The sequence below is a fragment of the Hyperoodon ampullatus genome (genome assembly GCF_949752795.1).
Source record: "Hyperoodon ampullatus genome assembly, chromosome: 2".
NCBI classification, from domain to species: Eukaryota; Metazoa; Chordata; class Mammalia; order Artiodactyla; family Ziphiidae; genus Hyperoodon; species Hyperoodon ampullatus.
The window spans coordinates 144,876,819-144,895,485 of NC_136915.1; the positions used below are offsets into that span (position 1 = coordinate 144,876,819).

Below are 18,667 nucleotides of genomic sequence, written 5' to 3' on the forward strand. Positions count from 1 at the left end.
ATATTATCTTTAAGTCTTTAATCCATTTAGAGTTGATTTTTGTGTATGATACAAGAGTCCAGTTTCATCCTTTTGCATGTGGATATCCAATTTCACCAACAGCATTTGTCAGTTCTGAGAAAGAACAAAGTTGGAGGCATAAGAGTTTCTGATTTCAAAAAATATATTACAAACCTACAGTACTCAAAACAGCATGGTACTGGCAAAAAGACAGACGAATGGAACAGAATAGAGAGACTAGAAATAAACATATGCATATACAGCCAACTGATCTTTGACGAGAGAGCTAAGAATACACAATTGGGAAAGAATGCTCTCCCAGTGCCCTTAGAAGTAACCATGACACCCTACAGATTTGGAATATTCAGGGCCTTCATACTTTTTTAAAAGATAAATTTATTTATTTAATTTTGGCTCCATTGGGTCTTCGTTGCTGTGCACGGGCTTTCTCTAGTTGTGGCGAGTGAGGGCTACTCTTCATTGCAGTGTGCGGGCTTCTCATTGCGGTGGCTTCTCTTGTTGCAGAGCACAGGCTCTAGGCTCATAGGCTTCAGTAGTTGTGGCACATGGGCTCAGTAGTTGCGGCTCGTGGGCTTAGTTGCTTCCCGGACCAGGGCTCGAACCCGTGTCCCTTGCACTGTCACATGGATTCCTAACCACTGCACCACCAGGGAAGTCCCAGGACCTTCATACTTTTACATGTAAGTTACTACTTGATTTTCCCTAGTCAGGTCACTAGTAGGCTTTAAGTTCCAGGAGACTCTAAGGATAATTTTTTCTCAATTTGTTTCTTATGGCCAACTAGGGATTTACTGTCTTCAGTGTCAACCAGGCTAGATAAGTGATGGCAATTTCCCCTATATCCTCAATGATCTGTTGTCTCTGATCTCTCCTGGTATCAATTTTTATGTTAGAGCAATCGATGACTTACTCTGGGTTAATTAAGTAGAAAATAAACTATTAAAAAGATATTGGACAGTTTATGGAATCTCTAAATAAAAGATTCAAGAACCAGGATTGGTGTTTGGAAGTTTCAACTTATGCCTAGGAATCATGCTGTAGAATTGGTCCAGGGAACAACCTAGTGCAAGAGTCACTGGGCAGAGACACTTCAGCTAGAACTACAAATATCAATGCTAGGGGATGCTAAATACAGTAATATGAATCACTGATACATTTGTTCTGGATACTGAAAACAGTTTGTGCTTTCCACTTCCAGAATATATTCTAAGCAGTCTTTTCTTCTTGTCAGTAGCTTCTAGTCCAGTCTCCAGAATGGATATAACTGATTGTCAGAGCTAAGGTCATATGCTAGCCTATGGCTTTAAAGGATACTCAGATATTAAGTAGCTGGCATTTTCAATCTCTATAACGAGAGACAGATTCTTCCTCATAAGATGGGGATTTCCATAACTTATATATGGGTTCATACACTGGACAAAAACGAGGAGTAGAACTCTCCATTAGAGTTTATTCATGAATAAATACCACATAAGTCATAATTTTCTTTACAATAATATTTTGGAAACAAGAATAAGGAAGTTATATATATATATACACACACACACACACACACACATACATATATGTATATATGGGTGTGTGTGTTTATAAATTCTGACTTTATATAAAGTAGGCCTTTGTTTTTTACTGTTACTGTTCTGAATGCAGAATGGGGATTCTTTTTGTTACAAAGGGGAAAATGAAAACTTTTTTCTGAACTAAACTACATGAAATGTGAACATGAAGATTAACATCATCTCTGAGGCAGGAACCTCAAAATTATACTCCTTCTCAATCAATGTTATTGTCAGTTCTTAGTTTAATTAATTATTAAAGGAAAATATATCTCTAAGACATTACTGCAAATAAATATTTTAAAATATGTCTGGCTTTTCTTGTACAGTGAAAACATTTTTATAATATGAAATGTAAGAACAGATATTTTTCCAACGTAAGTTCTCATTGCATATTCTCACATATTATAACCATATATAATTACTGTTAAGTGAAAAGCCTGAATTAGATGAGTAAATTGTTAGAGCCAGTGGTAAGAAAACTATTATATATATTTTTTAGCACAGTATTTAAATTTTATATTTAAGAAACTTTTGAGGGACTTTTCATCTAGCTAATAAGTGAGTTAATTAAAAACAGAGGAACGTTGTGAAGCGTGACACCATGGTGTTTTTAGAATCAGAGGGGTATGAATTCAAATTATTCAATGATAATTTTTGAGATCCTACCACAGCCAGGTACATGGCTTTTACATTTTCTCTAGGAATTTCATTTTCATCATCTAAACAATAGATATAAAACATTTAACTAATGAAGTTTTTGAGAGCAGAACAAATCTTAAAGGCAAGACACAAAAAGGTGAAAACCGGGCTTCCCTGGTGGCGCAGTGGTGGAGAGTCCGCCTGCCGATGTAGGGGACACGGGTTCGTGCCCCCGTCCGGGAGGATCCCACATGCCGTGGAGCGGCTGGGCCCGTGAGCCATGGCCGCTGAGCCTGCACGTCTGGAGCCTGTGCTCCGCAACGGGAGAGGCCACAGCAGTGAGAAGCCCGCGTACGGCAAAAAAAAAAAAAAAAAAAAGGTGAAAACCTTTCCAAGTAACTTGACTATGTTCCAGAGCAAAACTCAATAATATTTATAGAAATACAAAAATATTCATCACTACTACAAGGCAAAATTAATAAGTTATGGCATCCAACCAAAGATTACCAGGCATACAAAGGGACAGGGAAAGATGAACTATAATAAGAATAATCACTTGAAAGTGACCCAAAACTGGCACGGATGTTAGAATGAGAAGATAAGGAAGTCAAAATAGCTTTTATAATTGTACCGCACATGTTAAAAAAAGTTATGTAGAAATATAGAAGATATATAAAAGAACCAAATTTAACTTCTAGAGATGAAAACTACAGTTATTGAGATCAAAACAAAGCATCAAACAAATCATTTGATAGGTTTTGTGTGTTTGAAACTTTGTTGTTTGAAAATTTGTTTCATTTGTTCTACCAGGTAGACCTGGTAGAAGAAACAGTGTTTCTGGGTAAGAGATGATAAAAATACCAGTCCTCCAGTTAGTTCACTGTCACTCTCAGAGAGCTTAAAAGAGAACTCAGTGTGGTCAAACAGTAGCCCAGAGAATAAGTTGGAGGGGGTTATTGCTGGAAGTGACAGAAGTAAGACATGGTTTCCACTTTGGGGGCTTCTTCTGTTGTAAAAGAGGCAAGAATGAGGATGAACCATAAACTCTTCCCATGCTGAAGCCACAGAGTGAACCCATCCCATGTTATTAGAGGCCACTGATATCAGAGGCAGAAGACCAGGATCATAACTGCTAATGGGCAGCTAATTGTGCTTGTAGTCAGAGGAGGGTCTCCCTCTTTTCCCCTTTTTCTTTTTAATTCTAAAGTCAGGGTTATAATTAAACAAAACAGGAATTTAGAGAAGAGCATGTGGGAAGCTTTTTGGCTATTTGGAGTTGTTGCTTTGAACAAATATCCCCCCCCAATAAAAATAATAACATAATAATAGTAGTACATGAAATGTCCATATATTTACTTAAATGAATTCTTTAAAATTAGATGTAGTTTTTGGTCTAGACTGCAAAAGCATTAAATTTCCCTTGTAGCAGTTACTGAAAAAAAAATTAAACATTAAAATTTTTTTACTTCATCAAGATTGAATTTCTCAATCAAACCACATATGATTAACCTGGTTTTCCAATGTATCTTTTATAACAGACACATAATCTGATAATAAACATGGCATTGCTTTCTAAATTATTTTTAATGACATACATGATAGAACATGAGAGGATCTTGGCCCATTTAGCAACCCCCATACTTTTATTTTAATGGAACATATAGTTTAGGTAGGAAATATAGCCTAGTGGATTTAAAAAAAATTATCTTTGGAAATGAAAAATAATGGAACTGAAAGATTATGTATAAATTAGAGACTATAAGGATTTGATTTATTTGAAGTACAGAGTCCTTAAATTGTGCTTCTGGTTAATAAACTGGCTTTAGACATTGGAGAAAGGTTTGTAATTTCTTCTACTACAGTCTGGTATTTCAAGAGCTACCAAGAAAACACTGCTGAATGGCTTTAGGTCTCAGAAGTTAAGACACAAGAGAAGTCAGATATCACCACTATGGTGGTAAATTCCCTCTATGCAAAACAATTTAAAAAAATTCCACTTCTCTCATTAGAATACCACAGTGCAGAACTTCCCTGGTGGCGCAGTGGTTAAGAATCCGCCTGCCAAGGCAGGGGACATGGGTTCGAGCCCTGGTCCAGGAAGATCCCACATGCCCAGAGCAACTAAGCCCGTGTGCCATAACTACTGAGCCTGCATGGCACAACTACTGAAGCCCACGTGTCTAGAGCCCGTGCTCCGCAACAAGCGAAGACACCGCAATGAGAAACCCTCACACCGCAATGAAGAGTAACCCCCACTCGCCACAACTAGAGAAAGCCCACGCGCAGCAATGAAGACCCAACGCAGCCAAAAATAAATAAAAATTAATTAATTAAAGAAGAAAAAAAGAATACCACAGTGCAATGTCATCATCTCCTCAAGAAAAAGTGCCATATAATTCTGTTCTCTGTCTTCAGTGTTATGCAGTAAGACAAGATGTGTTTTCTCCAAGTCCCCCCTCCCTTTTTTTGGTCATTTCCCCCTCCTAGAAGAGAGCCTTAGCTTAGATGAGAAAATAAAGTTTCTATTATCATAACACCAAATAAAGGCTATCAACATTTGCAAGAGAAATTTTTATTGTAGATGTTTAACTGAAAGATTAAAACATATTTCCGTAGGACCTTCAAGGTACGTGACCTCTCCCACAGCCTATCTTGCTGAGAAGATGAAAGGAGCCTATTGACTGCTAATCAAGCCTTGCAGAGTAAGAAGAAAGCTAAAAAATACCAAGGTCATGGTGAAGAGGAGAAAAGTTAGGGAGAACCTACAGAGATGCAGCTTTAAGCTGAAACCTGTATAGACTTTAAATGGAAAAGAGGAAAACACTATCCACGCTATCCACTGTTCTCTATGTGTTTTGTATTGTAAAGTAGGCTCTTCTTCTAGTAACAGACCCACTTTCATGCTCTTCCAGATATTCAAGTCTACATAAATAAGGATTTATATACTTGTGGGCTTGTCTGAGATTACTGTACTGTGACATAAACATATGGCTGTGCCTCCATCTAAGACTACCATAGAAATTAGCCAAGAAATACTCCACCGTTTATCTAAATTAACAGATTGTTGCTGAGGAAGGGGAGTGCTCACAGCTTTTGTAAATTGATGTAATGAATACTCTTTCAGCAGGGGAGTAACTTGAGAAAAGTAGTAATCTTGGCCTGGAAGCACTGGCCGAGTGTCAAGTTTGAGAATGCATGGTTTAGCATGAATGCCTAGGTTAATGCTTTCTTGTGAGTTTATTAGTTTCCCATAGGAAAATTTCACAAGCTGTTATCAGGCTATGAAGAGAGGGAAGAAGTCTGGGGAAGGTCCTTTGTGTACCTGCATCATCCAGAATGGATGATAGAAGGGAAATTAGATTGTTTATGAAGACGGAGGAAAAGTCCCTGAATGATATGGCAGTATTAATGGGGGCAATGCAGTTGATACAGTATTGGCTCCAGCTACATTTGAAACAGGGCTTGAAACTAGTGAAAAGACAGCCAGTAGGTACGTGAGAAGAAGAATACGTTATTTAGGAATTCATGATTCTCTGCCATTCTCAAATAATTCATTGAATAATTAATTGAGAGGATGGGTAAGGGAAATTGATTAAATAAGCTTTAGAGAAACTGATATAAATTATTTAGTGGACAGTGTATATTATGATTGATTAAGAGATTTTCAAGGGTAATTTTGACTTTACTCCCTTAAACAATATTTTCCACTGATTTTAGCACCTAATCAAATATCAGAGTAATATTTGACTCCAATTTATGGACAGATTTGAATATACAAAATCTTAAGTAACCTAAGAATGGAAGGCAAGTTTAAAGAGAAGTTATAAGGTATGAATACAAATTTATCCACTCAATAAGCAGTGCAGGGCTTCCCTGGTGGCGCAGTGGTTGAGAGTCCGCCTGCCGATGCAGGGGACACGGGTTCGTGCCCCGGTCCGGGAAGATCCCACATGCCGCTGGGAGCGGCTGGGCCCGTGAGCCATGGCCCCTGAGCGTGCACGTCCGGAGCCTGTGCTCCGCAATGGGAGAGGCCACAACAGTGAGAGGCCCGCGTACAGCAAAAAAAAAAAAAAAAAAAAAAAAAAACCATGAGATCCAAGGGAGGAAAGTCCTAAAAGAGATCCTTGGTGGTCAAAAAAAAAAATAAGCAGTGCAAAAGGAGAACTACAGCTGTAGAACCCTAGAGTTTGTAGAGCTTTTCAGTGTGATTGAGCCATTAGAGATCAATGTTTTATGGTACCATAGTAGGAAATCCTATATTATGATATCTTAGTATCGAAGTTAGTAATCTTGTTCAATTGTGATGGTATTTTAAAAGACTAAAAATATTAGGATGTGTGTGTGTTTGTACTAAAGTACGTTGAAGAAGAAACTATTAATCATTAATTTACTATATCCCAAATTCAGAATTCAGAAGTCGGCATGGTATAGGCTCAGGAATTTTTTTGTCTGTGTTAGGTTTAAGGGAGGAGTGAATATTATTTGATACCCATAGGAAGACTAAACCTAAAGAGAATATAAATACTTTTTTTCTAGTGAGATTTTTTTTTCCTTTGAAAAAATGCTTCAGGGCAACACTGGAGTCTAAACTCTTTGGGGACAGTGGCTATTGGTGAGAGTATTTGGAAGTGTAGGTATAGTTAAATAATAAACTTGATTCTTGGAGTTAAGGACTCTGAAAAAGCAAGAAAAGTTACTTCTCTAAGGGCAAGATCACCTTAAGGAAGTTAATTTGAAAATGTCATTTAACAGGTGTGAGTTTTGATACACTTCAGTGAATATGTGCACCATGTTGTTTATTGACAAGGGGAAAAAGAATTACTTATCTCATTAACAAGACCACTTCTTACCAATTTTAAAGAACTAAAGATATTTAGAGAGTTCAGATGGTATTATAATTGATTCATTCAAGATTACTCCTAGAGTGAAATAAGTGGATTGGCATTCAGCATCTATCTGATCTATAGTCATTTCCCTTTATTCGAGATTTCATTTTCTGCTGTTTCAGTTACCCACGGTCAACCGAAGTCCAAAAATATTAAATAGAAACTTCCAGAAATAAACAATTCATAAATTTCTGAGTAGTGTGATGAAATCTTGTATCATCCATCCACCCACCGGGGTACGGACCATCCCTTTGTCTGGCGTATGTCACCCCTTAGTCACTTAGTAGCCATCTTGGTTATAGAACTGACTGTCTCAGTATCACAGTGCTTGTGTCCAAATCATCCTTATTTTACTTAATAATGGTCCCAAAGGAAAAGAGGAGTGATGCTGGCAATTTGGATATGCCAAAGAGAAGCTGTAAAGTACTTTCTTTGGGTGAAAAGGTGAAAGTTCTTGGTTTGATAGGAAAGAAAAAATCATATGCTGAGGTTGCTAAGATCTATGGTAAGAATGAATCTTCTGTATGTGAAATTGTGAAGAAGGAAAAGTAAATTCATGCTAGTTTTGCGGTCACACCTCAAATTGCAAAAGTTATGGCCACAGTGCATGATGAGTGCTTAGTTAAGATGGAAAAGGCATTAAATTTGTACAATAAGATATTTTGAGAGAGGAAGGGACCACATTCACATAACTTTTATTATAGTATATTGCTATAATTTTTACATTTTATTATTAGTTGTTGTTACCCTCTTACTGTGCCTATCTTATAAATTTTATCATAGGTATGTAAGTATAGGAAAAAAACACAGTATATATAGGATTTGATGCTATCTGCTGTTTCATGCAACCACTGGGGTCTTGGAACTTATACCCTGAGGATAAGGGGGCTACTACATTTTCTAGTATACCTTCCTAAGGCAGAGGTTAGAAGTTAAGGAAAAAAAATCCCAGACCCTCTTTCAGGTTGGGATCTTTATGTAAAAGAAATTCCACAAACTCAGTGCATTTATGTGAGACTTGGAATTTGAAAATAAGGAAAGGCAGTTACCCTGGTGCTTTAGCTTTTGTGGCCAGCAAGCATCGCTGTGGAGACATAAGTATTCATCTGTAGCATCATTCCTGTGTACTTAACTCCCTAAGTAGTAAGCACAATAGCTGTTTTTCGTTGTGAGTTTAGATGGAAAATCTATAGACTCTATGTACATTTAATAAAAATTATGAAGCAATAACAATTTTTACAATCACACGGGTCAAGAAATGGAACATTGGCAACAACCAAGAATCCCCTCCATGCCTTGCATCATCACAAATCCCTCCCATAGCACAAACAATAACCACTTACCTAACTTTTATGTTAATTCATTCATTGTTTTTCTTTGTAGATTTATTACTTATGTGCACATTCCTATAATACTGTTGATAGATATTTGTGGTGTTTTCTATTTATGGCTGTCATGAACAATGCTGAACAACATACATGTTTATATATGTATCCTAGTACACAGGAGAACACATTTCTCTAGGGAGTGAAATACTGGGTTACAGGGAAGTTTCAGGAATGAGATGCTGAGTCACAGAGAAAATATGTCCTTAAACCACAAGATAATGCCAAGTGGTCAAATCAACTTACACTTCCAACAGTGGTGGTGATTCATATTTAAATTCCTTGACATTAGTTGTTATCATTTATTTTAATATTTCCTATCTAATCTATGTGTAGTGGTACCTCATTATGGTGTGAATTTTAGTTTTGATGATTACTAGTGAAAATACAAATATTTTACAATTTTAAATATAGTTGTTGGCTTTTGGGATTTGCTGTTTTTTGAAGGGTCTATTGAATTTTTGGCCTATTTTTCTATTGGGTTATTTGCCTTTTTATTCTTGCTTTTAAGAGTTTATTTCATTTTTGTAATTGAAGTTTAGTTGACTTACAATATTATACTACTTTCAGGTGTAGAACATAGTGATTCAATATTTTTATAGATTATACTCCATTTAAAGTTATTATAAAATATTGACCATATTTCCTGAACTGTAAATATATCTTTGTAGCTAATTTTTTTTACACATTTTATACCTCTTTATCTCCTACCCCTATCTTGCCCCTTCCTCCTTCTCTTTCCCCTCTGGTAACCACTAGTCTGTTCTCTATAACTGTGAGTCTATTTCAGTTTTGTTATATTCATTCGTTTTATTTTTTAGATTCCACATATAAATGATAACATACAGTATTTGTCTTTCTCTGTCTGACTTATTTCACTAAGCATAATACCCTCCATGTCCATCCATGTTGTTGCAAATGGCAGGATTTCTTTCTTTTTCATGGCTGAGTAATATTTCTCTCTCTCTGTGTGTGCGTGTGTGTATGTATCATACCACATGTTATTTATTCATTTGGCTGTTAGCAGGCACTTAGGTTTCTTCCATATGTTGGCTATTGTAAATAGTGTACATAATGCTGCTGTGAACATTGGGTGCATTCATCTTTTTGGATTAGTATTTTCGTTTTCTTTGGATATATACCCAGGAGTGGAATTGCTGGATCTTATGGTAGTTCTAAGTTTAGTTTTTGAGAAACCTTCGTACTGTTTTCCATAGTGGCTGCACCAATTCATATTCCTACTAACAGTGTACTAGGGTTTCCTTTTCTCCACATCCTTGCCAACATTTGTTATTTGTAGTCTTTTTGATGATAGCCATTCTGACAGGTATGAAGTGATATCTCATTGTGGTTTTGATTTGCATTTCTTTGTTGATTAGTGATGTGCATCTTTTCATGTGCCCATTGGCCACCTGTATGTATTCTTTGGAAACATGTCTATTCAGGTCTTCTGCCCATTTTTAATTGTTTTTTTAATATTGAGTTTAATGAGCTTTTTTATATTTTAGATATTAACCCCTTATAGGTCATATCATTTGCAAATATTTTCTGCCATTTAGTAGGTTGTCTTCTCATTTTGTCAGTGGTTTCCTTTTCAGTGCAAAAGCTTTTAAGTTTATTTAGGTCCCATTTGTTTATTTTTGCTTTGGTTTCCTTTGTCTTAGGAGACAGATCCAAAATAATATTGCTATTATTTATGTCAGTGTTTTGCCTATGTTTTCTTCAAGGAGTTTTATGGTTTATGATCTTGTATTTAGGTCTTTAATCCATTTTGAATTTATTTTTGTATATGATGTGAGAAAGTGTTCTAATTTAATTGTTTCACAAGTAGCTGTCCAGTTTTCCCAGCACCACTTAGTGAAGAGACCTTTTTCCTATTGAACATTCTTGCCTCCTTTGTCTTAGATTAATTGACCATAAGTGTATAGGTTTATTTCTGGTCTCTCTATTCTGTTCCATATGTCTGTTTTGGTGTCAGCACCATACTGTTTTGATTACTGTAGGTTTGTACTATAGTCTGAAGTCAGGGCGTGAGATACCGCCAGCTTTATTCTTTTTAAGTTCTTTTCATATTTTGAATAGTAGTCTCTCTATTGGTTTTATATGTTGCAGTGATCTTTTCAAACTCTGTGGCATGACCTCTCTTTTAACTATCTTTGTGTTTTCTTTTGTTGGAAAATATTTCTTAATTTAATGTGGGTAAATACATCAATCTTTTCCTTTAAAGCTTATACTTTTTTCCATCTTTCTACTTTGTGGCTTAAAGATAGCCTCCTATATTGTCTTTTTTTTTTTTTTTTGCAGTACGCGGGCCTCTCACTGTTGTGGCCTCTCCCATTGCGGAGCACAGGCTCCGGACGCGCAGGCTCAGCGGCCATGGCTCACGGGCCCAGCCGCTCCGCGGCATATGGGATCCTCCCGGACCGGGGCACGAACCCGTATCCCCTGCATCGGCAGGCGGACTCTCAACCACTGCGCCACCAGGGAGGCCCAAAGATAGCCTCCTATATTGTCTTTTAAAATATATTTGGTACCGTTTCACATTTAGGTCATTAATCCATCTGGAAATAATTTTGTTTACAATGTGATACAATTTTAATTATTTTTTCTTTATGGATACCCTAGTGCTCAGCATTTTTTAATCGAAAAGTTTGTTATGTCTTTGTTGAGGTGCTGTGATACCTCTGTTATACAGAGGTGCCACATGTATGTGTGTGTGTGTGTGTGTGTGTGTACATATATATATATATATATATATGATTTTGTTTTAATAATATATGTTTTGGTTTGTTTTTCTGTGTCTCTATTAAGTCTTCTTTTGGTTCATTTGTTTGTCTCTGTATCAAAACTGCACCCTCTTTGTTACTAGAGCTTTATAAGAACACTAAATATTCAGTAGAACAAGTTTTCCCACATTTATATTATTCTTCAAGTGTGTGGTGGGCTTTTGTAATCTGTATAAATTTTTAAAGAAGTTTTTCAGGTCCAAAACAAAATCTTCAGCATTTTCACTTAGATTTTGCTTACTCTGTAACTTAATTTTTAGAGACTTAACATCTTTTCACTATTAAGATATCCAACTTATAAACACAAAATATATCTCTATTCATTTCTGATTTCTTCAAGGTCTTTGAAAAAGTATTATAATGTTGTCTGTAAAGGCTTTGTATATCTTACTGGATTTATTGCTACTTCAGCTTTTTGGTGCTATCTAAAAGGATTTCTTTCTTTTTAATATCACTTTCTGTTTGATGCTATTATATAAAAATACAATTTATTTTTATTGATTTTTATCTAGAAATCTTATGAAACTCTCTTACAAATCCTAGCAATTTCCTGTACATCATTTTGTATTTTCTCTGTACACAACAATATCATATATATATAGAACAAGTTGTGTGTTTTCTTTTCTAATCCTTAGACATTTTCGTTCTCTTTCTTGACTTTCTCCACTGTCTAAACTCTCAAGTACAATACTGAATAGAAGTGGTGACAGGGGGCATCCTTGTCTTGTTCCTGATCTTTAAACCTTTAATCATCTCACCTGTATCTATAATGTTACTCTATGGTAGATAGCTAATTTTCATTTAAGAAAGTTTCTGTTTCTACTTTGATAAATCAGATTAGCTGCGGGTTTTTGTAAAATCATACATGACTGCTGAAATTATAAGAAACTTTTGATTTAATTTTTTTTGTTAATTTTGTTGTGTAAAATAATTTTGGTTGTCTGTCATGAAATTAGCTTTTTATGGTGGACTCAGTTTGCTTATATTTATCATCTGTTTTCCTGGGTAAGGTCACCTCTAATTATCCTTTCTTATACTGTCCTTTCCTGTCTTGAAATGAAGAAAATATTAAAAAGTAGTTGAATAGTGTTCCCTCTTTCTATTCTCAAAGAGTTTGTGTACTACTGGAATTCTTCCTTTCTTTAGAACACACTAGTGAAAAATCTTGGATTTCAGCTTTCTTCATGGTGAGAGTAGTGAGGGCTGATTCAGTGTCTGTAATGTATAAACATATGTATAAACTTCTATTTCTGTTTGAATCTATTTTGATGTTATATTTTTCTAGGGGCCTGTGATTTTTATAAAATTTAAAATTTATTTGAAAACACTTTGTTCATTTTTTCCTTTGTAAAGTCTGTAACATGTATGTGATATATGACCCTTTTACCTTTCTGATATTGGTTTCTTGTGCTTTCTATCTTTATTTTTCTTTTTTGTCTTGAGAAGACTCTCAGGTAGATAGCCATTTTTATTAGTATTTTAAAAGAGCCAAATGTTAGCTTTTGAATTTGTATTATTTATTTTCTATGTCATTAATTTCTGCTCTTGCATTTATTATTTACTTCTTCCACTTTCTTTGGGTATGTCTCTTGAAGATAGCACATACTTACATGTAATTTTATACAATCTGACACTTACTTTCTTTTTATTTGGAGAAGCCAATCCATTTGCATTAAATGTACTTACTAATTTGGTTTAAATCTTCCTTTTTTTCCTACTTGTCTACATTCTTTCATATTTTTCTTTTTCTTCTGGAATCATGAAATATTTATAGCAGTCTACTTTTACTCTATTAAGTTTGAAACTGTAAGCTCTATTTTATTATTTAATGACAATTTCTGTCAGAATTTACTAAATACTTAGAGATGAAAAAAAAAAAACCCTTGCTGGGAACCTGTAAATCAATACTTGTAATCTGTGTCACACACACACACACACACACACACACACACACACACACACATTTGAAAGGAAACTTATTAGAAATTAATTAGCTAAGTTTTCAACATAAGAATTAAATAGATTGGGCCATAGAAGAAGAGATAATTAATAAAACAAATAGAACAAACAGAAAACAAACTATAGAGGGTATCAATAATCTCCAACTTGTAGGAGGACTCACACGTCACACTATTTAAAAAAATAGTGGTAGGACAGTAAAATGGCGTCACTCAATTGAAAACCATCTAAGGAGTTCCTCCAACAATTAAACATGAAATTACCATATGACCCAGCAATTCTACTCCTAGATGTATACCCAAGAGAAATGAAAACATATGTTCACACCAATTGAACGAGAATGTTTATAGCAACATTTTTCATAGTAGCAAACAGGTGGAAACAGCCAAAATGTCCATCAACTGATAAATGGATGAACAGAAGTGGTATGTCCATACAATGAAATATTACTTGGCTATAAAAAGGAATGAAATACTGATGCATGCTATCATGTAGATGAACCTTCAAAATATTATGCTAAGTAAAAAAGTCAGTCACGAAAGACCTTATATTGTATGATTCTCTTTCTATGAAATGTCCAGAATAGTGAAATCTACAGAGACAGAAGATAGATTAGTGGTTGCTTAGAGCTTGTGGGAAGTAGGGTGGGAATATAGGGAGGTGATGCCTAAAGAATATTAGATTTGTTTTTTGAAGTGATAAAAATGTTCAAAATTGACTGTAATGATGGTTGCACTTATATGTGAATATACTCAAAATCACTGAAATATATAAATAGGTGAATTCTATGGTATGTGAATTATATGCCAGTAAGAAATGGGATCTAAATAGATAATAGAGAGGATCAGTAAACTTCAATTTTGTTTCTTTGAAAATATAAAGAATGGTATTTTTTTATGTTCATAGAAGAGGAAGGCACAAACAAAACTATGAAAGAAAAGGGGTTTTACTTACATATACTTGGAGTTTTACTAATTATAGGAATAAAGTAAAGAGTATTATGCCATTAATATGAAAATTTATAAAAACTTGAATTAAAAAATAAAATTAGCAAAATTGTCTTAAGAGGAAATAGAGAAACATAGTATACTAACAACTTTTACATGAATAGGATAGTCTGGTCAAATGTCTACAAATCAGCAAACAAAAACACCAGGAGCAGACATTTTAAAAGTGACTTTGCACGTCCTTCAGGGATCAAATTAACCTTTATCTTATACAAAATTTTTCAGAGAGTGAAACAAGAGGGTATACTCACTTTTTCAATATACAATAAATAGTCAAACCAAAATAAATAGATAAATTAAATATACAACACATCCATTTATAGAGATCAATAAAACTATTCCAAATAAAATATTAACACAAGATTAATTTATATGTACAGAAGCAAAAGCCAGTGGAAAATATATTTGAAAACAAAAAAGAGGTGGAAAATGTCTGCATACAAAATACAAGAAAATCTGTAATCTCTGAACTTGCTGGATACAAGACTGACGTACAAAAACCAATAAGAATTTAAAGTATTAGCAACAACCGGTAAGAAAATGTAGTATTAGTAAATACTATTTCATTAATACTTTTGCTAGTAAGTAAAAATCCCATTCACAATAAAATAATACATATCAGGTATTTGAGAATAAATATAATAATGTGAGTCAAATATTCATGGAGAAAATGATGCTTTCTTAAAGGATGTAAAAAACTAAATGGAACAGTTTATAATATTCTTTGAAAAATGAATCAATATCTTATAATTGACCATGCCACTAACTTGTGTATGCATTGCTATTACAATGAAAATTACAATAGATATTGTCATAAGCCATGACAAGCTAAATCTAAAGTTTATATGGGAGAGAAGTGTATTAGGCAGAGTTCTCCAGAGAAACAGAAGCAGAGCCAATAGGAGATGTGTATGTGCAAAAAATCTGCAGGGCAGGGCAACAGGCTGGAGACCCAGGGAAGAGCTGATATTGCAGTGTGAGTCCAAAGGCAGTCTGCTGGCAGAATTCCCTCTTTTTGAGGGGACGTCAGTCTTTTTTCTATTAAGACTTTCAACTGATTGGGTTAAATGTTAATCTCATCTAAAAGAAATTCTTCACACAAATATCATGAATAATGTTTGACCAAATGTCTGGTTACCGTGTCTTAGCCAAGGTGACCATTATGTGTAAGTAGGGAGTTGAAAGTAGCCAAAATTTTTTGAAGAAGATATGAAAACATTAAGAAACATGAAGAAAGGGCAACCTATACTACCTGATATAAACATTTAAAGTCATATTAATTAAAACAGTGTGGTACTGGCACAGCAAAGGTATAGACAAACAGAATTGAACAGAATATAGGGCCCAGGAACATAGATAGATTAAAAAAAGACTACTGTGGTAACATTACAGATTTGTGGAGAAAGGATGAACCTTTTAATAAATGGTGTTGAGATCATTGGAAATTCATATGGACAAAGGGTTAGACCCCTATCTTAAAGAAAAGAGAAAATAAATTCCAGTTCAAATCAAAAATTAAATAGGAAAGAAAAAGCATTAATACTTTGAAAGCAAAATATGGATATAGCTTTATGAAATCAGGTTAGGGAAAGGTTTCTTAAACACAATATTTAAACAATCACAAAGTATGAAGAAAAGCTGAACAGACTATATGACATTCATATTGAAACATTTCCACAGCAGTATAGACAAATGGACAAATAAAAACACAAAAGAATAAATCTGGGTGGCCACGAAACTTATAAAAGAAAGGTCAGCCTCTCTATCATTAAGGAAATTCTTATTTATCTACATTAGAAGCTATGTGCATTGGAACCTTAATGTAGTGCTGTTTATAATAAGGTGGATGTTACCTAAATTCCCTTCTTAAAGGTAGTTGATAAATAAATTATGGTTTGTTCTCAAAAGTAATATTATACAGTAGGTAAATTGAATGAAATGTTTTTGTGTGTATTAACATGGGTGGATCATAATAACAATGTGGATTTAAAAAATTGCAGTTATGGGGCTTCCCTGGTGGCGCAGTGATTGAGAGTCCGCCTGCCGATGCGGGGGACGCGGGTTCGTGCCCCAGTCCGGGAGGATCCCACATGCCGCGGAGCGGCTGGGCCCGTGAGCCATGGCCGCTGGGCCTGCGCGTCTGGAGCCCGTGCTCCGCAACGGGAGAGGCCACAACAGTGAGAGGCCCGCGTACCGCAAAAAAAAAAAAAAAAAAAAAAATTGCAGTTACAAAAGGAGTATGTAGGTTTACAAATATATGAACTGAAGGGATGGGTGTGTGTGTGTTTGTGTATGTATGTGAGAGAGAGAGCGAGAGACAGTGTGTGCATGAGTTTTTGTGTGTGTTAAATAAGTATATATATGTAGTCAGATATGGCAACATGAACATAGAAGATTCACATACCTTTTGGATAGAGATCTCTCTAATGATTGGGGATGATCTGAAGCGAAATGCAGGAATCAGATCTTTGGAAATACCGTCAAGCTCCACGTGAAGTTTTGAAAAATTTACCACTTTAAATAAACATTTTCTTCTCTGAGTCTGTTAAGATTTATTGCAAGTTAGATCTAATGAGCTGTATAGTAGAATGAACTTTTCAAAGTATGCTTGGTAAGGGATAGATTTCAGATCATTGATTGTTCCCCTAAAGACTAAGGCTGTTTGGTGAGGAGGCTCCAAAACAAGGATTTTGTCGATATATAAATCTGTTTTCTTGAAGAGCTAATTATTTGTAGTTATGGCAGTATAATTTATTTATTTATTATTATTTTTTTGAATTTAAGACTTTACTTTATTCAGCAAAATCATTTATTTACACAATGGGGAATGCTGGTTTGATTTCGTCAATGAAATAAAAACAAGTTGAACAGAGACAATACTGAACTGTATATGTATTTTGTGTCAGAGCTGACCAACTGTTTCCTTACCTGTGTCAGGAACATCAAGAGTTACAGTATCACGAGGACACTGGTTAACAATACACCACAAAGGTCCAGTAACACCCTGGGCGCTTCCAATGCAATTACCAACTTTTTCTTTTTTTATAAATATATAAAAAAACAAAAAGTCAGCAAAACCAGCATTATGATGTGGTACACAGAGTATGACTCTGAAGTCAGTGGGTCAGTAAAAGCCTCATCAGACCATCCATAGTTTACAAAGTGACCTGCTCTTCTTCAGATCACTAATACAGAATCCAACAGGTGAAAAAATACCGCTTTTTGGAAGATAACAATGATCTGATAAGGATTTGACCTCATGGACATTAAAGGGGGGGAGGGGGGAAAAAAGGAATTGCAGAGCATAGCCCCTATTAGAACAAGCTAACGTTCCAGATTTTCCAAATTAAAAAAACAAAAACAAAACAAACGAAAAAAAAACCACTTCAACATGAAGCTACCATACAAAGTTTTTCCATTTTTTTCTTTGTAAAAAGTTCAGAGTTTGCAATTTAATCCTGGGTTTTTAATGAGAAGGACAGTTTTGGCCTGGACTTCCCCTTGCCCAGGATAATTTTTTGTTCTTCTTTTTGTTGACGCTGTCGCTCTTGTTCTAGTTTCATCCTTTCCTCATGAATCTTTCTTTGCTCTTCAACAATTCTCAACTGTTCTTCAGCCAGTTTGGCTTGTGCTTCTGCAATTTTTCGGTTATTCTCTTCTAGTATTCGCTCTAGCTCCTCACGTTTTTCACGTTCTTCCTCCTCTCTGGCTTTTTGCGCTGCAAGCTCAGCTTGTCTCTGTCGCTCGGGTTCTTCGAGCAACTGCTTTTCCATGATGCGCTTGGCCTCCTCGACCCTTCGGAGCACTTCTCGCTCAATCTCGTCCTTCCTTTTCTCCAATTCTTCCTCCACCCTTTTTGCCACCAATTCTTCCACTCTTCGTGCCGTTTCTTCCTCGATGAGTTTTTCTTCTATTTCCTGCTGCCGAATTTTCGTTGCCGCTCGAACTCTGCTTTCTTCTCCTCCTCCTCTCGCTTCTGCTTCTCGTCCAGGCTGCTGCGCTTGCTCACCGTGCGCCCGGAAGATGTCGATGCGGTCGGGCGGGGACGAGGCGCGCTCCCGGTCCCGCTCGCGCCGGGACACGGCCGTGTTGGTGGAGCGCGAGCGGGACCGCGACTCCCGCCGCCGGTTCCGTTTACTTTCCCGGGACTTGGAGCGCTTTCGCACGCGCTCCTTGTCCCGAGACCGCGACCGGAACCGGCTCCGCTTCTTGTTGTGTTTGCTGCTCTTGGTGTGTTTGGAGCGGGACGAGCTCCGGCTCCGAGACCGGCCCATCCTTCCGGGCGACGCTGTGACTAACCGCTGGCTTCGGGCCCCGCACGTGCCCGGCTGTCCTCGTCTCTGCTTCCGGAAGCGGGCTGGCAGTCTTGTCGAGGCTTGGGGAAGGAGAGCTATCAGCGAGCTGACTTTCTGCCTCCCCCTGAGG

At 36.1% G+C, this 18,667-nt stretch overlaps 1 protein-coding gene and 1 pseudogene across 2 annotated transcripts in view; one reads left to right on the forward strand and one right to left on the reverse strand.

Moving 5' to 3' along the window:
• The window catches only part of LOC307066040 (centrosomal protein of 78 kDa-like), a 216,001-nt pseudogene that overhangs the window by 57,216 nt on the left and 140,118 nt on the right, over window positions 1-18,667 (forward strand). The gene's annotated exons all lie outside the window — the stretch shown is intronic.
• On the reverse strand, window positions 17,695-18,516 carry LOC307048582 (arginine and glutamate-rich protein 1-like; the record flags this gene model as incomplete). The annotated part of the gene is given in 3 exon segments (XM_079697694.1): window positions 17,695-18,170; window positions 18,173-18,260; window positions 18,262-18,516. Coding segments are annotated over 3 exon segments (819 nt in total).